This window comes from Oncorhynchus gorbuscha, linkage group LG02, assembly GCF_021184085.1.
Source record: "Oncorhynchus gorbuscha isolate QuinsamMale2020 ecotype Even-year linkage group LG02, OgorEven_v1.0, whole genome shotgun sequence".
In the NCBI taxonomy this organism is placed as follows: domain Eukaryota; kingdom Metazoa; phylum Chordata; class Actinopteri; order Salmoniformes; family Salmonidae; genus Oncorhynchus; species Oncorhynchus gorbuscha.
In genome coordinates this window covers 88,347,101-88,371,335 of record NC_060174.1, presented here as the reverse complement: position 1 = coordinate 88,371,335, position 24,235 = coordinate 88,347,101, and the positions used below count along the sequence as shown (strand labels likewise).

At 40.2% G+C, this 24,235-nt stretch overlaps 1 protein-coding gene across 4 annotated transcripts in view; it reads left to right on the top strand.

Annotated features, from left to right (window-relative positions):
* Positions 1–24,235, top strand: part of LOC124012275 (opioid-binding protein/cell adhesion molecule-like) — a 442,736-nt gene that overhangs the window by 361,611 nt on the left and 56,890 nt on the right. For all 4 annotated transcript variants that reach the window (XM_046325754.1, XM_046325748.1, XM_046325742.1 and 1 more), the window contains one exon: positions 6,660–6,892. In XM_046325754.1, the coding sequence (XP_046181710.1) occupies positions 6,660–6,892 (233 nt within the window). The remainder of the gene's footprint in view (positions 1–6,659; positions 6,893–24,235) is intronic.

Below are 24,235 nucleotides of genomic sequence, written 5' to 3'. Positions count from 1 at the left end.
ATGGTTGTGATGTGAGGGTAGGACTCCTCCACTTTAGACCAAGCAGCCTTCGTGTTTGCATACCTTCTGTGGTCCAAGATCATTGATGACTGCCTTCAGCTCATCTGCAATGTGGAGGCCGGTGTGTCTGTTGTCCCTTGTCTGTGCTCTTGTAGAATACTGGTTGAGGGGTGGAGAGGATGTAGTTAATTATTCCTTGCCCACGAACATTCAAAAACCCATCAGAGATGATTGCATTACAGTCTGCTTTCTCTATGATTTGCTTAACCTTCACCTGAACTCTGTTGAAGTCTGCATCCAGCAAAAGAGTAGATAAAGCATGTTTGGTTGGAGGGGTGTATGCTGGGCGAAGAACATTCACAAATCTCTTCCAATACACATTGTCTGTGAGCATCAGAGGTGAACCAGCATACACAGCTCGAGCAAGACATTCATCACCATTTCTCTGACTGCGTTCCTCCATTGGGTAAAAAAGCCTTTTGATTCCAGGAGGACCATGAGATGTTGCTATTGATAAGATGTCTGATTCATAATTTTAACCTCAAATATAAGTAATCTTCACATATGATTTAGCACAGTATTTGCAAATGTATGCAGATTTACCTTCTACATTAGCTGCAGTGAACTGTCTCCACACATCAGATAGTGCCTGTGGCATTTTATTGTAACGATATTAGAAAAACAGTTGTAAAAAAACAGCAAATACAATTCCATGTACCGATTTTAAATAGTTAAGCAGTTAGATTAAACAGCTCCTTTGTAAAATACATGTTTTAAAATGAAACATGTATGGAAACAGGTGAATTTACACGCCGCAGTTAGCAAGCTCAAGCAAGCTAAACCCACATGGTAGCAAAAGTGGTAGTACAAGTGATACAAGTGATGGAAGAGAATTTAATGTTTATTTGTTTTCCATAGTCCTCCCCCAGAACCGTTTCAGAGAATTTGGCAGTACGTCCAACCGGCCTCACAACAGCAGACCACGTGTGTGGCATGGTGTAGGCGAGCGGTTTGCTGATGTCAACGTTGTGAACACAGTGCCCTATGGTGGCTGTGGGGTTATGGTATGGGCAGGCATAAGCTACGGACAACGAACACAATTGCTTTTTATTGATGGCAATTTGAATGGACAGAGATACCGTGATGAAAACATGAGGCCCACTGTTGTGACATTCATCCGCCGCCATCACCTCATGTTTCAGCATGATAATACACAGTCCCATGTCGCAAGGATCTGTTCCTGGAAGCCGAAAATGTCCCAGTTCTTCCATGGAATGCATACCCAACAGACATGTCCCCATTGAGCATGTTTAGGCTGCTCTCGATTGACATGTACGACAGTGTGTTCCAGTTCCTGCCAATATCCAGCAATTTCGCACAGCCATTGAAGAGGAATGGGACACACGATCAACAGCCTGATCAACTCTATGCGAAGGAGATGTGTCGCGCTGCATGAGGCAAATGGTGGTCATACCAGATACTGACAGGTTTTCTAATCCACCCCCATACCTTTTTTTAAAGGTATCTGTGGCCTATATTATTCCCAGTCATCTGAAATAGATTAGGGCCTGATGAATTTATTTAAATTGACTGATTTCCTTATACTGTATGAACTGTAACTCAGTGAAACCTTGAAATTGCTGCATTTTGGACTTTTTAAAATGTATTTCACATTTATTTAACCAGGTAGGCTAGTTGAGAAGTTCTCATTTACCTGGCCAAGATAAAGCAAAGCAGTTCGACACATACAACAACACAGAGTTACACATGGAATAAACAAACATACAGTCAATAATACAGTAGAAAAAGTCTATGTACAGTGTGTGCAAATGAGGTAGGATAAGGGAGTAAGGCAATAAATAGGCCATGGTGGCCAAGTAATTACAATATAGCAATTAAAGGATGGAATGGTAGATGTGCAGAAGATGAATGTGCAAGTAGAGATACTGGGGTGCAAAGGAGAAAGATAAATAAATCCAGTATGGCGATGAGGTAGTTGGATGGACAATTTACAGATGGGCTATGTACAGGTGCAGTGATCTGTGAGCTGCTCTAACAACTGGTGCTTAAAGCTAGTGAGCGAGATATGAGTCTCCAGCTTCAGTGATATTTGCAGTTCGTTCCAGTCATTGGCAGCAGAGAACTGGAAGGTAAGGCCGGCAAAGGAAGAATTGGCTTTGGGGGTGACCAGTGAGATAAACCTGCTGGAGTGCGTGCTGCTATGGTGACCAGTGAGCTGAGATAAGGCGGGGCTTTACCTAGCAGAGACTTGTAGATGACCTGGAGCCAGTGAGTTTGGCGACGAGTATGAAGCGAGGGCCAGTCAACGAGAGCATACAGGTCGCAGTGGTGGGTAGTAATATGGGGCTTTGGTGACACAACGAATGGCACTGTGATAGACTTGTCGTGGAAATTTCCTGCATTACCAAATCATGAGAGAGCAAACCACACACAAGTCAGAGTTATCATAAAGTCTATATTTAATTATATATGAGCTTCACCATAGCCCTGTTTGACTCTCAGATCAATTCAGTGACTGTAAATTAATTCTCTGAGAGTGCTTACAAAACAATTCTTAGTATCATTTATAGCCAAGACACACCCTTCTAAACTCACATGACAAATAACAGATCTTAGGAACATTACACAAAGAAAGACTTTACTTGAGAGAGGACTATCCCATAGCCAGACAGCATTAGCTATAAATTATTGTTCAGTTTGCTCTCTTAGACGAGGTTCTACTTCTCGTTCTTTTTACAACATAGTAGCAAAACATTACTTCATCAAATGGCATATATCAATTGTCAATTCTAGATACCCCCATATCAAATACAACCCCTCCTGGACAAGATCACCAAGACAGTGAGCCTCTTAGGTCATATACTAAATCAAGATAAGGGCAACCTCAGAGGGGACATGTAACAGTTAGACACATTCCCATAAGAAGACGAGCCGGACCTCTCCCCTCTCTGGGGCCCAAGTAACTAAGCCCTAGCATAGAAGGGATAACTGCAAACTGCCAACAGTATCATCCAAAAAGAAGACATCCTAATGACAAATATCTCACATAAGCATTATTATGTAAATAAAACGTCTTATTTATCAATGTTACCTAACTAATTCTGATTCTGCTACCACAGACTGCATCCAATTTGTTGAGTAGAGTGTTTGAGGCTATTTTGTAAATGACATCACCGAAGTCGATGATCGGTAGGATGGTCAGTTTTACCAGGGTATGTTTGGCAGCATGAGTGAAGGGTGCTTTGTTGTGAAATAGGAAGCTGATTCAAGATTTAATTTTGTATTGGAGATGCTCAATGTGAGTCTGGAAGGAGAGTTTACAGTCTAACCAGACACCTAGGTATTCGTAGTTGTTCACATTAGAGGTCGACCGATTATTCGGAATGGCCGATTAATTAGGGACGATTTCAAGTTTTCAGAACAATCGGTCATTTTGGACGGCGATTTTGTCGATAAAAAAAGAAGTTCTATATTTTTTTTCACCTTTATTTAATCTTTATTTAACTAGTCAAGTCAGTTAAGAACACATTCTTATTTTCAATGACGGCCTAGGAACGGTGGGTTAACTGCCTTGTAACCACCTGCCTCACAAGGAGCCCACCTGTTACACGAATGCAGTAAGAAGCCAAGGTAAGTTGCTAGCTAACATTAAACTTAATCAATCATAATCACTAGTTATAACTACACGTGGTTGATATTACTAGTTTATCTAGCGTGTCCTGCGTTGCATATAATTGATGCAGTGCACATTTGCGAAAAAGGACTGTCGTTGCACCAACGTGTACCTAACCATAAACATCAATGACTTTCTTAAAATCAATACACAGAAGTATATATTTTTAAACCTGCATATTTAGCTAAAATAAATCCAGGTTAGCAGGCAATATTAACCAGGTGAAATTGTGTCACTTCTCTTGCGTTCATTGCACGCAGAGTCAGGGTATATGCAACAGTTTGGGCCGCCTGGCTCATTGCGAACTAATTTGCCAGAATTTTACGTAATTATGACATAACATTGAAGGTTGTGCAATGTAACAGGAATATTTAGACTTATGGATGCCACCTGTTAGATAAAATATGGAACGGTTCCGTATTTCACTGAAATAATAAATGTTTTGTTTTTGAGATGATAGTTTCTGGATTTGACCATATTAATGACCTAAAGCTCGTATTTCTGTGTATTATTATGTTATAATTAAGTTTATGATTTGATAGAGCAGTCTGACTGAGCGATGGTAGGCACCAGCAGGCTCATAAGCATTCATTCAAACAGCACTTTTGTGCATTTTACCAGCAGCTCTGCTGTTTATGAATTCAAGCCTATCAACTCCCGAGATTAAGCTGGTGTAACGATGTGATGTGAAATGGCTAGCTAGTTAGCGGGGTGCGCGCTAATAGCGTTTCAAACGTCACTCGCTCTGAGACTTGGAGTAGTTGTTCCCCTTGCCCTGCATGGGTAACGCTGCTTTGAGGGTGGCTGTTGTCGATGTGTTCCTGGTTCGAGCCCAGGTAGGAGCTATACTGTTACACTGGCAATACTAAAGTGCTTATAAGAACATCCAATAGTCAAAGGTATATGAAATACAAATGGTATAGAGAGAAATAGTCCTATAATAACTACAACCTAAAACTTCTTACTTGGGAATATTTACGACTCATGTTAAAAGGAACCACCAGCTTTCATATGTTCTCATGTTCTGAGCAAGGAACTTAAACGTTAGCTTTCTTACATGGCACATATTGCACTTTTACTTTCTTCTCCAACACTTTGTTTTTGCATTATTTAAACCAAATTGAACATGTTTCATTATTTATTTGAGGCTAAATTGATTTTATTGATGTATTATATTAAGATAAAATAAGTGTTAATTCGGTATTGTTGTAATTGTCATTATTACAAATACATTTTAAAAATCGGGCGATTTAATCGGCATCTGCTTTATTTGTCCTCCAATAATCGGTATCGGTATCGGCGTTGAAAAATCATAATCGGTCGACCTCTAGTTCACATATTCTAAGTCGGAACCGTCCAGAGTAGTGATGCTGAACGCGCGGGCAGGTGCGGGCAGCGATCGGTTGAAGAGCATGCATTTAGTTTTACTTGCATTTAAGAGCAGTTGGCGACCACGGAAGGAGAGTTGTATGGCATTGAAGCTCGACTGGAGGTTAGTTAACATAGTCCAAAGAAGGGCCAGAGGTGTACAGAATGGTGTTGTCTGCGTAGAGGTGGATCAGAGAACCACCAGCAGCAAGATCGACATCATTGATGTATACAGAGAGGAGAGTCGGACCGAGAATTGAACCCTGTGGCACCCCCATAGAAACTGCCAGAGGTCTAGACAACATGCCCTCTGATTTGACACACTGAACTCTATCAGAGAAGTAGTTGGAGAACCAGGCGAGGCAATCATTTGAGAAACCAAGGCTGTTGAGTCTGCCGATAAAAACGTGGTGATTGACAGAGTCGAAAGCCTTGGCCATAGATGGGCATGTTGCTTTGAATGGGACCAATATTATTTGTTTTTCTTTAATTTAACCTTTATTTAACTAGGCAAGTCGGTTAAGAACAAATTCGTATTTAAAATGACGGCCTACCCATACTGTCCACAAAGTAATAATTTTGACTCATCTGTCCATAGAACATTCTTCTTGATGATCATCCAGGTGCTTTCAGGTGCTATTTGTCAAACTTGAGACAACTTGTTGGATTAGATGGGTGCTATTACATCTGTCGAAAACGCACACACAAAAAAACACATTAATAACCTCATACCAGCGGACAAGCACGGTGATAGAGTGATGATTTGGGGATGCTTTGCTCCCTCAGGATCTGGACGACTTGACGTTATATAAGGAACCATGAATTCTGCTCTGGCTTAGAGAACTCTACAATACAATGTCAGGCCATCTGTCTGTGAGCTGAAGCTGGGTCATGCAGCAAGACAATGATCCAAAACATGCAATCGAGTAGACATGAAAATGGTTAAAAGCAACAAATTAGAAGTTTAGGAATGGCCTACTCAAAGTCCAGACCTAATCCTTTTTGAGATGTTGTGGCAGGACTTGAAACAAGCAGATATCACTGAGTTAAAACAGTTCTGCATGCAAGGCTGGGCCAAAATTCCTCCACAGCGATGTGAGAGACCGATCAACAACTACAGGAAGCATTTGGTTCCAGTCATTGCAGCTAAATGTGGCACAAGGTTATTGAATGTAAGGGGGCAATACTTTCAAACACTGGGGAATTAGTTGTTGCATAACTTTGTTAATTAAATAAATAAATTGTCTTTTTTATTTAATTAACTAGACAAGTCAGTAAAAAACGAATTCTTATTTACAATGACAGCCTACCACGGCCAAACCCAGACGATGCTGGGCCAATTGTAAAATAAGTATACATTTGTTTCGTTATTTGTAAATACAGGTTCCTGTTATCTAATATTAGGTTTTGGTTGAAGATCTGATAACATTCAGTATCAAAAATATGCAAAAATAGAGAAAATCAGAAAGGAGGCAAATACTTTTTCATGGCACTGTATGCCATTGAGGGAAGGTTGTGAAATCGCAAATGGGGCCTGCTGTGGTCTCTCACCTGCTGTATTTGATTTGGCAATGTTTTTTTCTTTCTTGTCCTCCAGGTGCCCACAGGGGGACATCGTCACACACACGGCCTGGCTCAACCGGTCAAGTATACTTTACGCCGGCGAGGACAAGTGGTCGGTGGATCCCAGGGTGAGTCTTGTTACACTCAATCAGGAGGAGTTCACCATAAAGATTGAGGACGTGGACATGAGCGACGAGGGCCCATACATTTGTGCGGTGCAGACGAGCAGGAGACCGAGAACGACGTCAGTGCACATCCTCATCCAAGGTAAGCCGAAGCATTAGAATCTAGAAACTGTCTGGGCGGGTGTTGTCAAAATAGCTTTTGTCTGATGTGTTTGTGTGTGTGTCTCTCTCTCCTATCTCTATCCCTCTTTCTGTGTGTGGACATCTCCCTCTCTGGTGGCCTTCATACCCCTCTGAATGAGAACCTGTTATTACTCCATAGAAAGACAAATTAGTCTACTTTCTCTCTCACTGTGGAAGGGCTGTAAAAAATAAATCTATATAAATAAAGGGACTAGGTAAAACAACACAAGTCTGGGAATGCACTTCACTAAGTCATCCGTTATTGTCTGTGTTTCCATTAGTTGGTGGTCTTTACAACTTACAGTAGATTCTACCTAACTTGTGCAACTTGCAGTATGGAAAGCATCCATCATGTGGTGTTCTCAGTCTAATCAATTATTCATATGAAGTACTATCTCTGAGACTTCTTTACCTTGAATACTCCCATGTGCATGCACAAGAAACTCAATTCCAGGATTGTATTCATTAGGGCACACATTTTGAAATATTTAAATCCCAAAGTGAGCATTTTTTATTGGACAAGGCCAGGCAGTCCCTCTCCATTTCAGTGTGTTTTTTTCCATTTGGTGCCTAATGAATACGACCCAGAACTTTGCTGTGAACTTCATAATGAGGATTCTCCGGCCGTATGTTCTAATGAAGTGGATAATGGTCTGATTTGAGCCCCATCAACGGCATTGCACCTTGGCGATACTGTATTTTTCCTAATCAGCAGATCCTGGGGCAATTTGATTGATGAAGGTGTCATTGCTAAGCACCGGAGCATTAAGGCAGAACAGAGGAGAACAGAGCAGGCTGAGATGCAAGGCCAGTCTGTATGTTCTCTAGAAGCTTGAAATGTATTTTTCTTCCCAGCTCCTTTGATGGCAATTAGATTTAAATACTGCTGTGTGCCATAAAAGGGGAAACTTGTATGATGTAGAATACCGGTGTAGGTGCAAATGAAGGTTATTCTGAGGGTTCGGTTGTGATGTAGAGGGGGAGTTTGAAGACTGTTATATTGGATGTTCTTCGGTGCAATGTTGCTTACACCTAACTAGCCTTCTCAAATCTACACAGGTGCCCATGGGGGTATGGGCTAGGTGTTCTCTGGGGCTAGGGTATTTCGGTAGAGGTAATCAGGAATTCTGAAAGTTCCAGTGGTGTCTCTGCAGTTCCACCATATTTCCTGCAAGGTTATTGCATATATGGAGTAATATTGTGAAGACATCTTTCCTAGTGTTTGTATGTTAGTTGTATGTTTGTTCTGTAGTTAATTTCATCGCTTTCTTCTGTCAGGCTCTTGGTCTTCAGCATTGTTAACTACGCTATGTTTTTTAAAGAGAACAATACGCATTGCATATGACGGAACAAACAGACAAACAAATTCCTTTCAATCCGAATAATTTGAGTCTGGCAACTCAGATGTTTAGTGTCCTAGCTCTCACTCAGATGCCTCTGGAAATCTGCACAGCACCTCTCCAAAGATCAAAGAATTGTTCACTCTGTTTAGTATCTCCCCCTTTTAATTTTAGGCTAAATTAATTACTACCCTATCTATCGGGTTCGTCCTCACTGTCGAAATGAAAAAGGTCCTTTCTTTACTGCACATGTACATCATTAGTTACACTAGATTACACTTGGACCCTTCCATTTGAACAAAATGCACAATGAAAATAGTTTATTCAGAAATGTGCTTTCAATTACTTTAGAGTGTGATGACAACTGCCAACAGAGTGAAACTGCCAGCCCATGACTCAGACAGTAGGAGTAGTTGGCTATTTGGCTAACCCCCTGTGTTATTAACAAAACATATCTTCATTAGTTGATAAAACTGTTAGATGTCTACTTCAGAGAAGGATGCTTGCTACTGTGTGGGGATTAGGATGTGCTTGTTAAACAGAACAGACTTACTTCACTCACTTTTGGAATAATTGATCAGAGAGATATAGTTGTCATTTTCTTCATCCCAAATGACACAATATTCCAGAACCCAGGTCAAAAGTAGTGCACTATATAGGGAATAGGGTGTCATTTGGGACATTGCCATAGTCATCATAGTCTTGGTCTTGTTATGTGGTTATTCAACATGAATAGTTTGTTTTCTCAAACCTCATGGATCATCTGTCATCATTGTTGTTTTCTGATCGCTGTGTGCTTTAATTGATTGTGCTCCTATCAGGCAACTGTGTGTGTATTTACATTTGTAAATAGTCAACTCTAATTAAAAGGCAGATCAAAGAGGAACGGCGAGGAAAAGTCACGTTGTGGGAGGGAAGTAATGGCGGGGGTCTCAGCGGTAGCGACGTCCTCGTTACTCAACAACCTTTTTATGGAAGTTTGCCCCCCCCTGCTTCCTCTAGAAGTGCACTGCACACACCACCTACCTACTGCAGTCACTTCCTCCCTCCACCACTTCCCCTTCTCTGTATTTCCCCCAGTCTCCATCATCCATTTCTCTACCTTTCATTTCTTTGCTTTTAGCCACAGTAAATCGTTCTGGCTAAAGCTGTGGAAATATCGGTACTGTTGCCATAGTAACCGGGCAGGCAGAATAGTGGCTTGATTGAGAGAGCACTGGTACACTTGAACAGAAAGGTCACAGAAACACAATGGCACAGGTCAATGGCACTGCTGCACTTGCATGCCATGGTGGCAATGACATTTTTAGTGCATATTCCCTCTTAACAGGACAGACAGAATTAAATAAATTATTTACTACCTGATTGAAGCCTCTACTCCAGCTTGCAGCAGGTAATATAAAAAAATGTGTATATACTGTACATCCTGTAGGGATGCCAAATGTTCTGCCTGCTGCACTGATCCTATGGATGATCTAGTCTAGGGTGCTTAGGAATGTTTTTGAAATCTCTAAATGGTTAAAGTAGGGAGACATATATGTGATTATTGAGTTTGCTTAATTTACTATCATCCTAAATGAAGATATTGAATTATTATGCCATATATACTTATATGATGCTACTTTCCAAGATGTGGACACTGTGTTATTTCATTACACAAGCTGACGTTTTGACCACATCGGATTGGGCGGAATTGCATGCTTTTTACCTCAGATTGGTGATGTTAGTATAAAAGTTTATGGTCAACTCAATGACAAAAGATCAGTTACATAAAACTGATCAATATCTTTCGGTTTTGTACTGTTGATTTTGACACAGCTATCATTTTCTTTCTCAAATTGAATAGATATTTCAGGGCGGTCTCTATATAAAGCAGTTGCTGGCCACACACCAATATATGGATTTGAAAGTCAAACTATCACTTAAATAGCAGCCAACCTTTGTCACTGATGATATCCTATGGTGTAAAAAAATAATTTCTTCTCTTTTCGGTGATGTCAGCCTCCCGAAATCAACAGCCGCCATTCCAAAATATAGATAGGAGCCTTCTACAAATAACCTATACATGGTTGGATGGTTATTTCATGTTTCCGTGTGGCCTTTGCATAGTGTTAGTTTAAACAGCGCTACAGCCCAAACGTTTGCTCCCTGTTCTATTGATTTCAGTGTGCTATCCATGGAAGTGATTAGTAAAAGTGTTAAGTTACACTTACCGCATTGACGAGCCACTTCAATCAAAATGCAACACTTCAAAATGTCCTCTAACCAGTGATGTACACATTATTCCCAGATTCTGTGTTTTTTGTGCTGTGTTTAGTTTTAACAGGATGTGCAACCTCATTTCCCCCCTTTCGCGCAATTCATATCAACGTGATAATTGATAGGATTGACAAATAAGTGTTGCATTTCTCTTTCTGTTTTGGTGAAAAGGTAAACACTGCTGAATGAGTTAAAAATGTGCTGTGATTTATTTGTTTTGATATACCAGAAATCACCAAAACAGGTTTGCCCTGCCTACTGTATGTGCGCTTTGAAGCCCACAGCTACAAACAACACATATTTACCGTAATGCGTACAGTCATGGCCAAAGGTTTTGAGAAAGACACAAATATTAAGTTTCAGTTTGCTGCCGTCATCATTGCTTTGCACAAAAAGGGCTTCACAGGCAAGGATATTGCTGCCAGTAAGATTGCACCGAAATCAACCATTTATCGGATCATCAAGAACTTCAAGGAGAGCGGTTCAATTGCTGTGAAGAAGGCTTCAGGGTGCCCAAGAAAGTCCAGCAAGTGCCAGGACCATCTCCTAAAGTTGATTCAGCTGCGGGATCGGGGCACCACCAGTACAGAGCTTGCTCCGGAATGGCAGCAGGCAGGTGTGAGTGCATCTGCACGCACAGTGAGGCGAAGACATTTGGAGGATGGCCTGGTGTCAAGAAGGGCAGCAAAGAAGCCACTTCTCTCCAGGAAAAACATCAGGGACAGACCTGATATTCTGCAAAAGGTACAGGGATTGGACTGCTGAGGATTGGGGTAAAGTCTTTTTCTCTGATGAATCCCCTTTCCAATTGTTTGGGGCATCCGGAAAAAAGCTTGTCCAGAGAAGACAAGGTGAGCGCTACCATCAGTCCTGTGTCATGCCAACAGTAAAGCATCCTGAGACCATTCATGTGTGGGGTTGCTTCTCAGCCATGGGAGTGGGCTCACTCACAATTTTGCCTAAGAACACAGCCATGAATAAAGATTGGTTCCAACACATCCTCCGAGAGCAACTTCTCCCAACCATCCAGGAACAGTTTGGTGACGAACAATGCCTTTTCCAGCATGATGGAGCACCTTGCCATAAAGCAAAGGTGATAACTAAGTGACTCGGGAACAAAACATCAATATTTTGGGTCCATCGGCAGGAAACTCCCAAGACCTTAATCCCATTGAGGACTTGTGTTCAATCCTCAAGAGTCGGGTGGACAAACAAAAACCTACAAATTCTGACAAACTCCAAGCATTGATTATGCAAGAAAGCTTCCATCAGTCAGGATGTGGCCCAGAAGTTAATTGACAGCATGCCAGGGCGGATTGCAGAAGTCTTGAAAAAGAAGGGTCAACACTGCAAATATTGACTCTTTGCATCAACTTCATGTAATTGTCAATAAATGCCTTAGACACTTATGAAATGTTTGTAATTATACTTCAGTATTCCATAGTAACATCTGACAAAAAATATCTAAGGAAACTGAAGCAGCAAACTTTGTGGAATTTCATATTTGTGTCATTCTCAAAACTGTACACAAAAAGTACACTTTATGTAAACAAATGTATTCAACCTTATTGTCTGCCAACCCTTGTTATTGTCTGTTTTAGCAGTTCATGAGAATGATGTTGAGTATTTCATGGCTATTATATCGAATAAGCATTTGGGCTTTGTTTTGTGATCCTTGACTTACTGACCGACCGTCAACGGATTGGTCTGTGGATAGTATACAGGCTTGATCAGATAATGATGAGATCATTAACATTTTTAGGGCGATTCAACGCTGTCAGTCCTAATCAACAACTCCTCAGACCATCGACGTTGTCAAGCGCAATTTTTTTTTGCCTCTAGCGCTAAATACCTTTCAGAGCGAATATAACTATTTTTGCCACGGGCTATTTGACACGATGCTAATATCCATTGAAGAAAGCATGGACTATAGAAGCTGTCTTTTCCTCCGGGCTATTTGACACAATGCCAATATCCATTGAAGAAAGCATGGACTATAGAAGTGTCTTTACTATACATGTATTTCTTGTCAGTTTGGCACAAGAGGCAAAATGTACTTGAATTCTGCATTTAAAACTGCTAGATGGCAGAATCTTTGTGCAAAAAAGGCAAAAGTTGTGTAACGGGCAAATCAGGAGAATAACCCTTTCTCCATAGGGCCTCTAGTCCACACCAAAGCATCAGTATACAGCTCTGTGGCTGGTGCTACTTAAAGATTAACCACTGGTGGCCATCAGTTAGCTGAATGTTCCTTTAAAAAGAGCGGTGCTCTACCAGGTTTTCAGCGTGATCCCTTAACCCTCCTGCTGTGTTTCGGTCGAATTGGACCGATTTTACAAGATTTTTTCCTTGAAAAGTGTAGTTAATTTAATCTGATTGTCCACGTAGGGCATCTGAACACACAAAATACATTTAGATGATTTTGTTTTATTTAACTTTTGTACGCCTGTGGTGTTCCCGGTCATAAATGACCGGTCATTAGAATTTTTGGGTGAGACTACAATTAGTGTATAAAATTTAGTTCAGGCACATGCCCATTCATCAGATGATACATACTTCCTCTACCAGACCCCCACATGCATGTGTGTTTGAGCACACACACACACCTCACTCCCCTTTTTGGCTTCCATGGAAACCCCTACGGGAACCTTTCCCCAATAGAATCTTTCCCCCACGGGAACCACAGCTATTGGCATTATCACAAACTATATATTATTGTTTCAATAATATATACAAATGTTCTCACTGCTCTGGTATATAAAGCTTTTTTGAGGCCTTGCTCACAGTTAATTATGTGGCAGCACAATGACCAAACAATGTACTGTATGTGAGGATCTTGATCATATCTTTGATCATGACACTTTGTGTTAAACTTTGACACAAAGTAGTCTGTGATAAATAGCACAATATGTTTCATCTGATTATTTGTTATAGTCAAAATAATCCGTACATTATGCTTTTTCTACTCAAAAACAAGTTGTATGAGCTCAGGTCAATGAGGCCTACAGACCATCAATGGCAAATAGAAGTTCAAAACTTGTAATGTTCACAAGAACCTAAGTTGATAAAAATATCTAACACAACATTAGGTGATAATATATGCATTATTATGGATTTATAATCAGCTATAATGGGGCGGTCATTTTGGACCGGGAACACAGAATTAATTAACATGAAATTAATACAACATGAGGGTTAAAAGAGAATTGACCTACTCGTGCGTCAATCTAAGTTGCATAATAAAAAATCCCCATCAAAATCCATCAATTCAAGCTTGGGCTTTGTCTCAATCCACCGCATCTGCCTGTCGGCCTTACACTTCTGCGGTAGAAGTTGGCCGAGCTACAGTGGTATTTCAGACCATGAAACATCCCGAAAATCAGTTTTACATTGAAAACATCTGTAGAGTCCGAAAAGTTTGGCCTACAAAACTATTATGACCACTTTATGGAAAGGGGAGACTCTCACGAACATGATGGTTTTGCTCTAAGCCCCCAACAGGTGACTGGTCTTAAGGTAACCCATAGAAACGAATGGAAGTAAGCAAGTAGTTGTGTACCATCAAAAAGTAAAAATAAAAAAAATACATACATTTCCATATAGTACAGACACTTAAAACCTTATTCCTTATGATACATATTTTTTATATGTATTTTTTGCCATTTATGAATGTTTTATTTAATGTATTTCTATGGGCTATAGTAGTAAAGGACACATTTTCTTTTATACCTAATGGGGTCCTGAAATGTTTTTTTTTTTAAGAGAAACCTACGTCGAACTGCATTATTGAAAATACTGTAGATACAAGTACCTTCACAGTATTTACACCCTTTGACTTTTCCACAGTTTTGTGTGTTACAGCCTGAATTTTTAAAATGGATTCAATTGAGATGTTTTGTCACTGGCCTACACATCCATAATTAATACCCCATAATTTCAAAGTGGAATGTTTTTCAAATTTTGTACAAATTAATAAACAATGAAAAGCTGACATTCCTTGAGTCACTCAGTATTCAACCCCTTTGTTATGGCAAGCCTAAATAAGTTCAGGAGTAAAAAATTGCTTAACAAGTGACATAAGTTGCATATACTCTGCAATTACATTATTTTTGAATGACTGTCTCATCTCTGTACCCCACACATACAATTATCTGTAAGGTCCCTCAATCGGGCAGTGAATTTCAAACAGATTCAACCACAAACACCAGGGAGGTTTTCCAATTTCTCGCAAAGAAGGGCACCTATTGGTAGATGGGTAAAAATAAAAAAGCTCACCTTGAATTTCCCTTTGAGCATGGTGAAGTCATTAATGACACTTTGGATAGTTGTATCAATACACTCACTCACTACAAAGATACAGGCATCCTTCCTAACTCAGTTGCCGGACAGGAAGGAAACCACTCAGGGATTTCATCATTCATCATAGCTACTCCACAATACTAACCTAATTGACAGAGTGAAACGAAGGAAGCTTGAATAAATATTCCAAAACATTCATCCTGTTTGCAACAAGGCACTAAAGTAACAATGCACAAAATGTTGCAAAGCAATTCACTTTTGTGTGTGTTGTTTGTGGCAAATCCAAATGACTCTAGGGTGTGAATACTTATGTAAAGAAGGTATTTCTGTACTTCATTTTTAATTTAAAAAAACATGTTTTCACTTTGGCTGTGTGTGTGTGTGTGCGTGTGCGTGTGCGTGTGCGTGTGCGTGTGCGTGTGTGTGTGTGTGTGTGTGTGTGTGTGTGTGTGTGTGTGTGTGTGTGTGTGTGTGTGTGTGTGTGTGTGTGTGTGTGTGTGTGTGTGTGTGTGTGTGGTTAAACATTTTTTAAAACCTATTTTGTATTCAGGCTGTAACACAACAAAATGTGCAATAAGTCAAGGGGTATGAACACTTTCTGAAGGCACTGTAAGTACAGGGATTATCTAATAGTCTGGAAGAAAGGTTATTAACAATCTGTGTGTATTTTGTGGTTCCAGGGAACGTGTCTTTTAATCATTTGTATATTCACTCATGTTTTTGAGAGGGAGAGAGGGGGGTGAACTGGAATTAGCTCCCTTGCTCAGAGGTACACACACTCACAGAGCCAAATGTAATAAATTGCAGATAAGGGGAGCCATACTCTGGATCCTCTCAGAATGTTTACACGTTGAGGTGTTAGAAGCTGTCCTTCTAAGGTGTTCATATGAAATTGCATCTGTCTTTAGAATAGTGCATAAACATACCTATTGAACCCCCAAGTAAGGTTTTTCTTTATCTGAAACTGATTAACTTGGGGCCACAGCCAGACATTTTTTAATTTGATTTATTTCACCTTTATTTAACCAGGTAGGCTAGTTGAGAACAAGTTCTCATTTACAACTGCGACCTGGCCAATATAAAGCAAAGCAGCTCGACACATACAACAACACAGAGTTACACATGGAAAAAATAAACATACAGTCAATAATACAGTAGAAGAAAACTATACAGTGTGTGCAAATGAGGTAAGATAAGGGAGGTAAGGCAATAAATCGGTCATGGTGGTGAAGTAATTACAATATAGCAGTTAAACACTGGAGTGATAGATATGCTAAAATGGAAAAGGGATCAGGCTTGTGCCTTGTCTATCCTCAATTCAATGTGTTCTGTTTTGGGGTGGTTTTGTCCCTCATGACATTATATCGCACAGGGTAGGTTTTTTGTTGATGCGTCACAACTTCAAAAGAGTAGTGCAAATCACCTGAGCAATGGAATCAGATCTAGACATAAAATATTTGTTGTTTTTTATGCCATTTTTAAAGAACCACCATTTTGGGAGATTGGATTCTCAACCCGACTTGGGGATCTTGGATGCCTACAAACTGTTTTTAGGGTTGCTGTGGCGGAGATGCATTCAGGCGACTGCTGATGCAAAGCAATTACACATATTTACACGTCACACGCTTTAGAATGTTTGCGTTGCTGATTTTGAATTACACATATTTACACGTCACAAGCTTTTGAATGTTTGGGTTGCTAATTTTGAAATCAAGAGCATGTTAAGTACCTCAATGTATTTCCTATTCATGTGCTAATTCATGCTCTCAAGACTGTTTTGCTGATGTGGGAGGGAAACATACATTGCCACGATGATGCGTGCAGAGGTGGCAGGGACATGTAGGAGTGAGTTTATGCCAGACGCTATATGTGCTGATTGAAAGGCCCCAGGTCTAAGTGGTTTGGAACAGCAAGACTTACTGGAGGAACTTTAATGTATCTATTTATATTCTTTAAGTAGTTGCTGGTTGTGTGTGTTGAGAAGAAGAGGTCAAGGAGAAACGGAGCCAATTTGTCGTAATCCCCACACACAGAACTCTGCCGAGTTTTCTGCCGAGCTCCACTGTCATCTGCATTTACAAGGGAAGACGAGAATGGCTCGAGGGAGGCTTGATGGCATGATGTCTGGTCTTTCTTCCCACAGTTGTTGTCCCCCCCACTTATGGTCCCTTACCATCAATGCAGAGAGAAAATAAAAAGATAATAACACAAGGAATAAATACACAATGAGTAATGATAAATTGGCTATATACCTGGTGTACCAGTACCGAGTCGATCAAGCAGTTGGCGTACCAAGCTTGCATCCAGCCAAGATGCTCTCAATGGTGCAGATGTAGAACTTTTTGATTCCTGAGGGGAAAGAGTACTAGTGTCCTCTTCATGACTGTGTTGGTGTGTTTGGACCATGATAGATCCTTAGTAGAGGTCGACCGATTAATCAGAATGGCCAATTAATTAGGGCCGATTTCAAGTTTTCAAAACAATCGGAAATCTGTATTTTGGGATTTAGCCTTTTTTTACACCTTTAATTTAATATTTATTTAACTAGGCAAGTCAGTTAAGAACACATTCTGATTTTCAATGACGCCCTAGGAACGGTGGGTTAACTGCCTCGTTCAGGGGCAGAACGACAGATTTTCACCTTGTCAGCTCGGGGGATCCAATCTTGCAACCTTACAGTTAAAAGTCCAACGCAATAACGACCTGCAGGAGACTGCCTGTTATGCCTGTTATGCGAATGCAGTAAGAAAAGGTAAGTTGCTAGCTAGCATTAAACTTATATCATAAAAAAACAATAAATCATAATCACTAGTTAAATACACATAGTTGATGATATTACTAGATATTATCTAGCGTGTCCTGCGTTGCACATAATCTGACTGAGCATACAAGCATACAAGTATCTAAGTATCTGACTGAGCGGTGGTAGGCAGAAGCAGGCACGTAAACATTCATTCAAACAGCACTTTTGTGTGTTTTGCCAGCAGCTCTTCGGTGTGTGTCAAGCATTGCGCTGATTATGACTTCAAGCCTATCAACTCCCGAGAGTTGAGGCTGGTGTAACCGAAGTGGCTAGCTAGTTAGCGTGCGCTAATAGCATTTCAAACGTCACTCGCTCTGAGCCTTGAAGTGGTTGTTGTCGTTGTTTCGAGGGTGGCTGTTGTCGTTGTGTTCCTGGTTTGAGCCCAAGGAGGAGCGAGGAGAGGGATGGAAGCTATACTGTTACACTGGCAATACTAAATTGCCTATAAGAACATCCAATAGTCAAAGGTTAATGAAATACAAATGGTATAGAGGGAAATAGTCCTATAATTCCTATAATAACTACAACCTAAAACTTCTTATCTGGGAATATTGAAGACTCATGTTAAAAGGAACCACCAGCTTTCATATGTTCTCATGTTCTGAGCAAGGAACTTAAACTTTAGCTTTCTTACATGGCACATATTGCATTTTTACTTTCTTCTTTCTTTGTTTTTGCATTATTTAAACCAAATTGAACATGTTTCGTTATTTATTTGTGGCTAAATTGATTTTATTGATGTATTATATTCAGTTAAAATAAGTGTTCATTCAGTATTGTTGTAATTGTCATTATTACAAATATATATATTTTTAATCTGCATCAGCTTTTTTGGTCCTCCAATAATTGGTATCGGTATTGACGTTGAAAAATCATAATCGGTCGACCTCTAATCCTTAGTGATGTGGACACTGAGGAACTTGATGCTCTTGACCTGCTCCACTACAGTCCTGTTGACGTGAATGGGGGCATGCTCGTCTTTCATTTCCTGTAGTCCACGATCACCTCAGTCTTGCTGACATTGAGGTAGTTGTACAGACACCACACTGCCAGGTCTTTGACCTCCCTCCTCCCTATAGGCTGTCTCATCATTGTCTGTGATCAGGCCTACCACCATTGTGTCGTTGGTAAACTTAATAAGGGTGTTGGAGTCGTGCACGGCCACACAGTCGTGAGTGAACAGGGAGTACTGGAGGGGACTAAGTACGCACCCCTAAGTGGCCCCCGTGTTGATGGTTAATGTGTCGGATTTGTTGCCTATCCACACGAACTGGGGGCGTCCCGTCAGGAAGTCCAGGATCCAGAGCACAGGTACTATGCTGGTCTGCTTTATATAGGAATTTCAGACTTTGTAAAGGAGAGGTTGAAAATGTCAGTAAAGACACTTGCCAGCTGGTCAGCGCAAGCTCGGAGTATGCACCTTGGTAATCCATCTGACCTTGTAGCCTTGTGAATGTTAACCTGTTTTAAGGTCTTACTTGCATCAGCCACAGAGAGCGTGCTCACACAGTCATTTGGAACAACAGTTGCTCTGATGCATGGTTCAGTGTTGCTTGTCTCGACGCGAGCATAGATGACATTTAGCTCATCTTGTAGGCTCGCGTCACTGGGAAGCTCTCAATTGGGTTTACCTTTTGTAATCTGTGATAGTTGGCAAGCCCAGCCACATCAAACGAGCGTTAGAGCCGGTGTAGTAGGCTTCGATCTTAGTCCTGTGTTGACGCTTTGTCTGTTTGATGGTTCGTTGGAGGTCGTAGCGGGATTTCTTAGTGTCTCAAATGGAGGGCAGGGAGAGCTTTGTATGTGTCTCTGTGTGTGGAGTAAAGGTGGTTTAGAGTTTTTTTCATCTCTAGTTGCACAGGTGAAATGCTGGTAGAAATTTGGTAAAATGGATTTACTTTTTCCAGAATTAAAATCACCGGACACTAGGAGTGATGCCTCTGGATGAGCATTTTATTGTTTGCCTATGATCCTATACAGCTCGTTGGGTGCGGTCTTAGTGCCCGCCTCAGTTTGTGGTAGACAGCTATGAAAAAAAGAGAATAGTCTACAGCTTATCATGAGGTATTCTAAACCAAGCAGAAGAACCTTGAGACTTCCTTAATAATAGAGATTGTTCACTAGCTTTTGTTAACAGACTACCCCCCTTGAGCTTACCCAACACTACCATTCTGTCCTGCCTATACATAGAAAAACAGCTAGAATATTATTCACGTTCTGGTTCAGTCCAGTTTTGAGAAACATGGATATTACAGTTCTTCAGGTCCCGTTGATAGGATAGTTTCGAAGGGAGCTCATCCAGATTGTTCTCCAGTGATTGTACATTTGCCAATAGAACAGAGGGTAGAGGATAATTATTTACTCATTGCCATACTGCCCTACCAAGCAAAAAGGCAGTAACTGCTAATTTGGTCGAAGATTAGTTTTTAATTTATGCTAAATTAAATACATTAAATTAAATACATGCTTAATCATGTGGACAAGTGTCCTGTCTCATATTGTGTTTTGGAGAAATTGAGGGTCATGTTAGCAGTAACTGCATAAAGTTACTGTGAAAACAAGATTTAAAACATTTTAAAAATCTGTTTCTATGCTATGAACAGTTACTGCCTTTTTGCTTGGTTGGGCAGCATAGTTTCATAAGGGTACCTGCATATTGACCTCGATATCCCCTTCTCTTTCTCTTCCGAGTGTCGGGGTTTGATCCGGGATAAGCAGTATGTCTTGTGCCACCAACTCATTGAAGTAGAAATCTTCATCCAAATTGAAGCTATTAAAAGGGTCCTGTTGTTTCCAGACTTGGTACATCGGTACCCCACGAGAGAACTGTCTATGACTTTGGTTGCAATGTGGCCAACATGTTGACAAACTTATTTCTAACAAGGTGTTTTATTGAGTGACTTCAAATATTACCTTACAGGGCCACAGCAGTAGATCACTCCTTTTGGTGAATAAGATGTACAATCAGCCATAATACCCAGATAAGCCTCATGTTTGTCTGCAAGTCATGTTGATGAATAGTCTATACAAATAAACCCCTGAATTAACCTAGAAAATGTCTGTAAATCCCAATATATATATATTGAACCTTAGCTACTGTACCTGTGGGATCATGGGATATACCTCAAGCAGGTAAAATTGTAAGATCTTCATTACTTATCTAATGGGTCAGAGAACTGAAGAGGGAATGTTCGCAAAAGTAGTTAGCTCACTCAAAGGAATAATCCAAGCCTGTTTATGATAGAAGGCAAATTGTATCAGTGGAAATTAAGATGCAGCAAATATGCTGAGCTTGATTACCAAATGTGCATGTTAATCGATGCTTGGAGGAGGCCATCATTTGCATGTCAAATCATTTGACATTTCCACAAGATTCAAACATTGTTACCGCAGCTGTGCATCCAACATTAGAGAACATGAATTCATTATAAGGGTGTTTATTTATTTACTGAGGAACAAGAACATCTTGTCACATTGAAAAATAACGAAATAAAATGGATTGCTTACAACTTAAGTAGCTGTATGTGAGATGTTACAGCGTTGGAACGAATGGTTTCACCTGGATGTGCACTGAAACAGCCTTTGTTTGCAATCACATTTAAGATACATGTAGTTATTATGGTGGATATCCTAGTTTTCTAATTGAGATTCTTGTAAAAAAAGAATTGTAATTTGGGCAGGGACTATGCTGTCCTGACTTTAGGGGGAAACTTATTCCAACATTGGGGTGCCAAGACAGAGAAGAGCTTGGCCTGGTCTGAGTGGGAGCTGCCCTCCAATAGGGTTGGGAGGGCCAAGCGACCAGAGGTGGCGGAACGGAGTGCTCGGGTTGGGATGTAGGGTTTGAGTATATCCTGAAGGTAAGGAGGGGCAGTTGTTCCCCTTGCTGCTCCGTAGGCAAGCACCAGGGTCTTAAAGATAATGCGAGCTTCGACTGGAAGCCAGAGAAGTCTGCGGAGGAGCAGGGTGACATGGGCGAACTTAGGAAGGTTGAATATTTATCACAGGGCCTGGTTCAGGTAAGGCCTTCATTTAATAACAGATCACAATCCCACAGACCACACACACCACCAAACATGCAGTCATAAAGGGGAGAATCTCCATCTTCTGTAATCTTCCAATGGTAAAGCAGCTGGGATTCTAGGTTTAAGAATATATAAGGGCCTTTGCAACCAGCCAGCAATGAAGCAAATCATTTTGATTCAGCATAGCAGCCTGTTGACTTAAGAATCCTTTGAAGCTCTGAAATCCTCCTTCAAAAGTGAAGGGAAGGTACAGCTCTATTAAAAAGCAATTTAACATGCTTTACCTCATAAAGGTTGGAGAATTCCAATCTGGTGGTAACACATACACAGGCTGTGTCTCAATTGACAACCTATTCCCTACATAGTGCAACAATTTTGACCAGGGCTCAAAGGGCTCTGATCAAAAGTAGTGCACTATGTAGGGAATAGATTGCCATTTGGGACTCACACACAGACCGATCTCTTTATTGGCCATGTGACAGACTGTGCAAAATAAAAAGAAAGCCCCTCACAGTAAGCACTTTATTGGCTTTGAAAGGTATTTTTCTGCACTCGGCTGGTTATTCACATGCGTAGAAATATGGTTGGTAAAGATAGAAAAATCAATTGGATGACTAGCGTTAAATAGGCCTATATTTTGAATGGGGCTTGAGGATGTTTTAGTGATTAACAAATGGGGACTTTATTTCTTTCTGTCTTTTTTAATTTAAATTATTGAATGAATTCAAGATGCACGTCTTTAGCTAAATTTGTATGTAAGCTTCCCAAATATTAAGAGCTGCTTATGGTTGATTCATCGAAATAAGGAGATAATTATCATGAATGTTGACGCTCACTTACTATTCGAAGTAAACCATTGATAGAGCTACAGTGTATTCGGAAACCTGGACTTTTTCCAACTTTTGTTACGTTAGTTTTATTCTAAAATGGATTAAATTATAAAAGGGAAAGGTTTACCTTCCGACAGGACAACAACCCTAAGTACACATCCAAGACAAAGCAAGAGTGGCTTAGGGATAAGTCTCTGAATGTCCTTTTGGTCCAGCCACAGCCCGGACTTCAGCCCGATCTAACATCTCTGGAGAGACCTGAAAATAGCTGTGCACGACGCTCCTCATCCAACCTGACAGCACTTGAGAGTATCTGCAGACAAGAATGGGAGAAACTCTTCAATTACAGATGTGACAAGCTTGTTGCGTCATACACAAGACTTGAGGCTGTAATCGCTGCCAAAGGTGCTTCAACAAACTATTAAGTAAAGGGTCTGAATACATACTTAAATGTTATTATTTCTGTTTTTAATTTTTAATACATTTGCAAACATTTCTAAAAAACATTTTTTTCCTTTGTCATTATGGGGTATTGTGTGTAGATTGTGTAAAAAGTCAAGGGGTCGGAATACTTTCCGAATTCAGTGTATATTGTTTTTAACAATTATTTGAAACGCATCATCTAAATGGCTGCCGCTGGTAAAACCCCTCAGGTCATTATAACTGTAACACACAGAGGGGTAGATTATCACACAATGGAGGGGGTACAGTGAATACAAATATGAGATACATATTTTAGATATAGTCAAATTTAGGTTACACGGTTGTAGAGGGCAAGAGTCTGGGTTGTCTTTGTTACAGCAGCCTCCAGTTGTGTTCATTGTTGATGGACTTGATAATGTTGTAGAGATTCATACTGAGAGAGACTTTATCATTTCTTCAAACAATCATCTTTATTTAATGAGGGATTGTTCTAAATTCTTCCAGGCTATCTTTATCTCGGGTCACACAGACCACATCTTGTCTATAGAATGCCAGCTTTAGGTTTTTATCACAAAGTCATTGTCAGTTCAAGCTATCTCTAGCAAAAACCCATTTCCTTGTCCATATGCCCAGACTAACTGCAGGAAACTAGAGTGGAAACCATCTCTTTACAGAAACGCAGCATTTAACAGAACATATATGTCTTACTATTTGATAAGTATATAATCGTTAACTATTAATATCAAACAAATCAGGTAAATACAAACTTTTTTATCACAAATTCTCATATCTTCAGATGATGTGCCATTTCCTGCCTGGACAACATCCAAAGATTTTAGTTTTCCTTGTCTAACTGACAGGCAAAGTCTAGGAAATAACACTATTTGTATAGGGTTGTCGTGACGTTGTATTAGTTAATGTGACGACTGTTGTTCATCGAATGATTAAAGTTTCTAATTGCGTGATTAACTGAATCAAGCAATTATTAGCTCATTAACCTGGGGCACCATGGGAAAACTAGTTTTTATTGAGTTTCTATTTCCCAAATTAACTCAAAGAATATCGATTTTACAACAGCCGCTAATTAACCAGTTACCTCTACCAATCTCGTTCTGAACGTCGTATAGCCCGTGAATCTGCATGGACCCCGGTCTCACCAATGAGTTCATACCACACCAATCTTAATTGAATATTTATTTACTAAAAAGCTAAAATGATGATAAAAGATACACATAGACAAAACACATTATAGGCTATTGATTAGAACTTAGTATAACGGGCCAACACACAATGGCGCGTGTTACCCAAAATGGGGATTTCAAA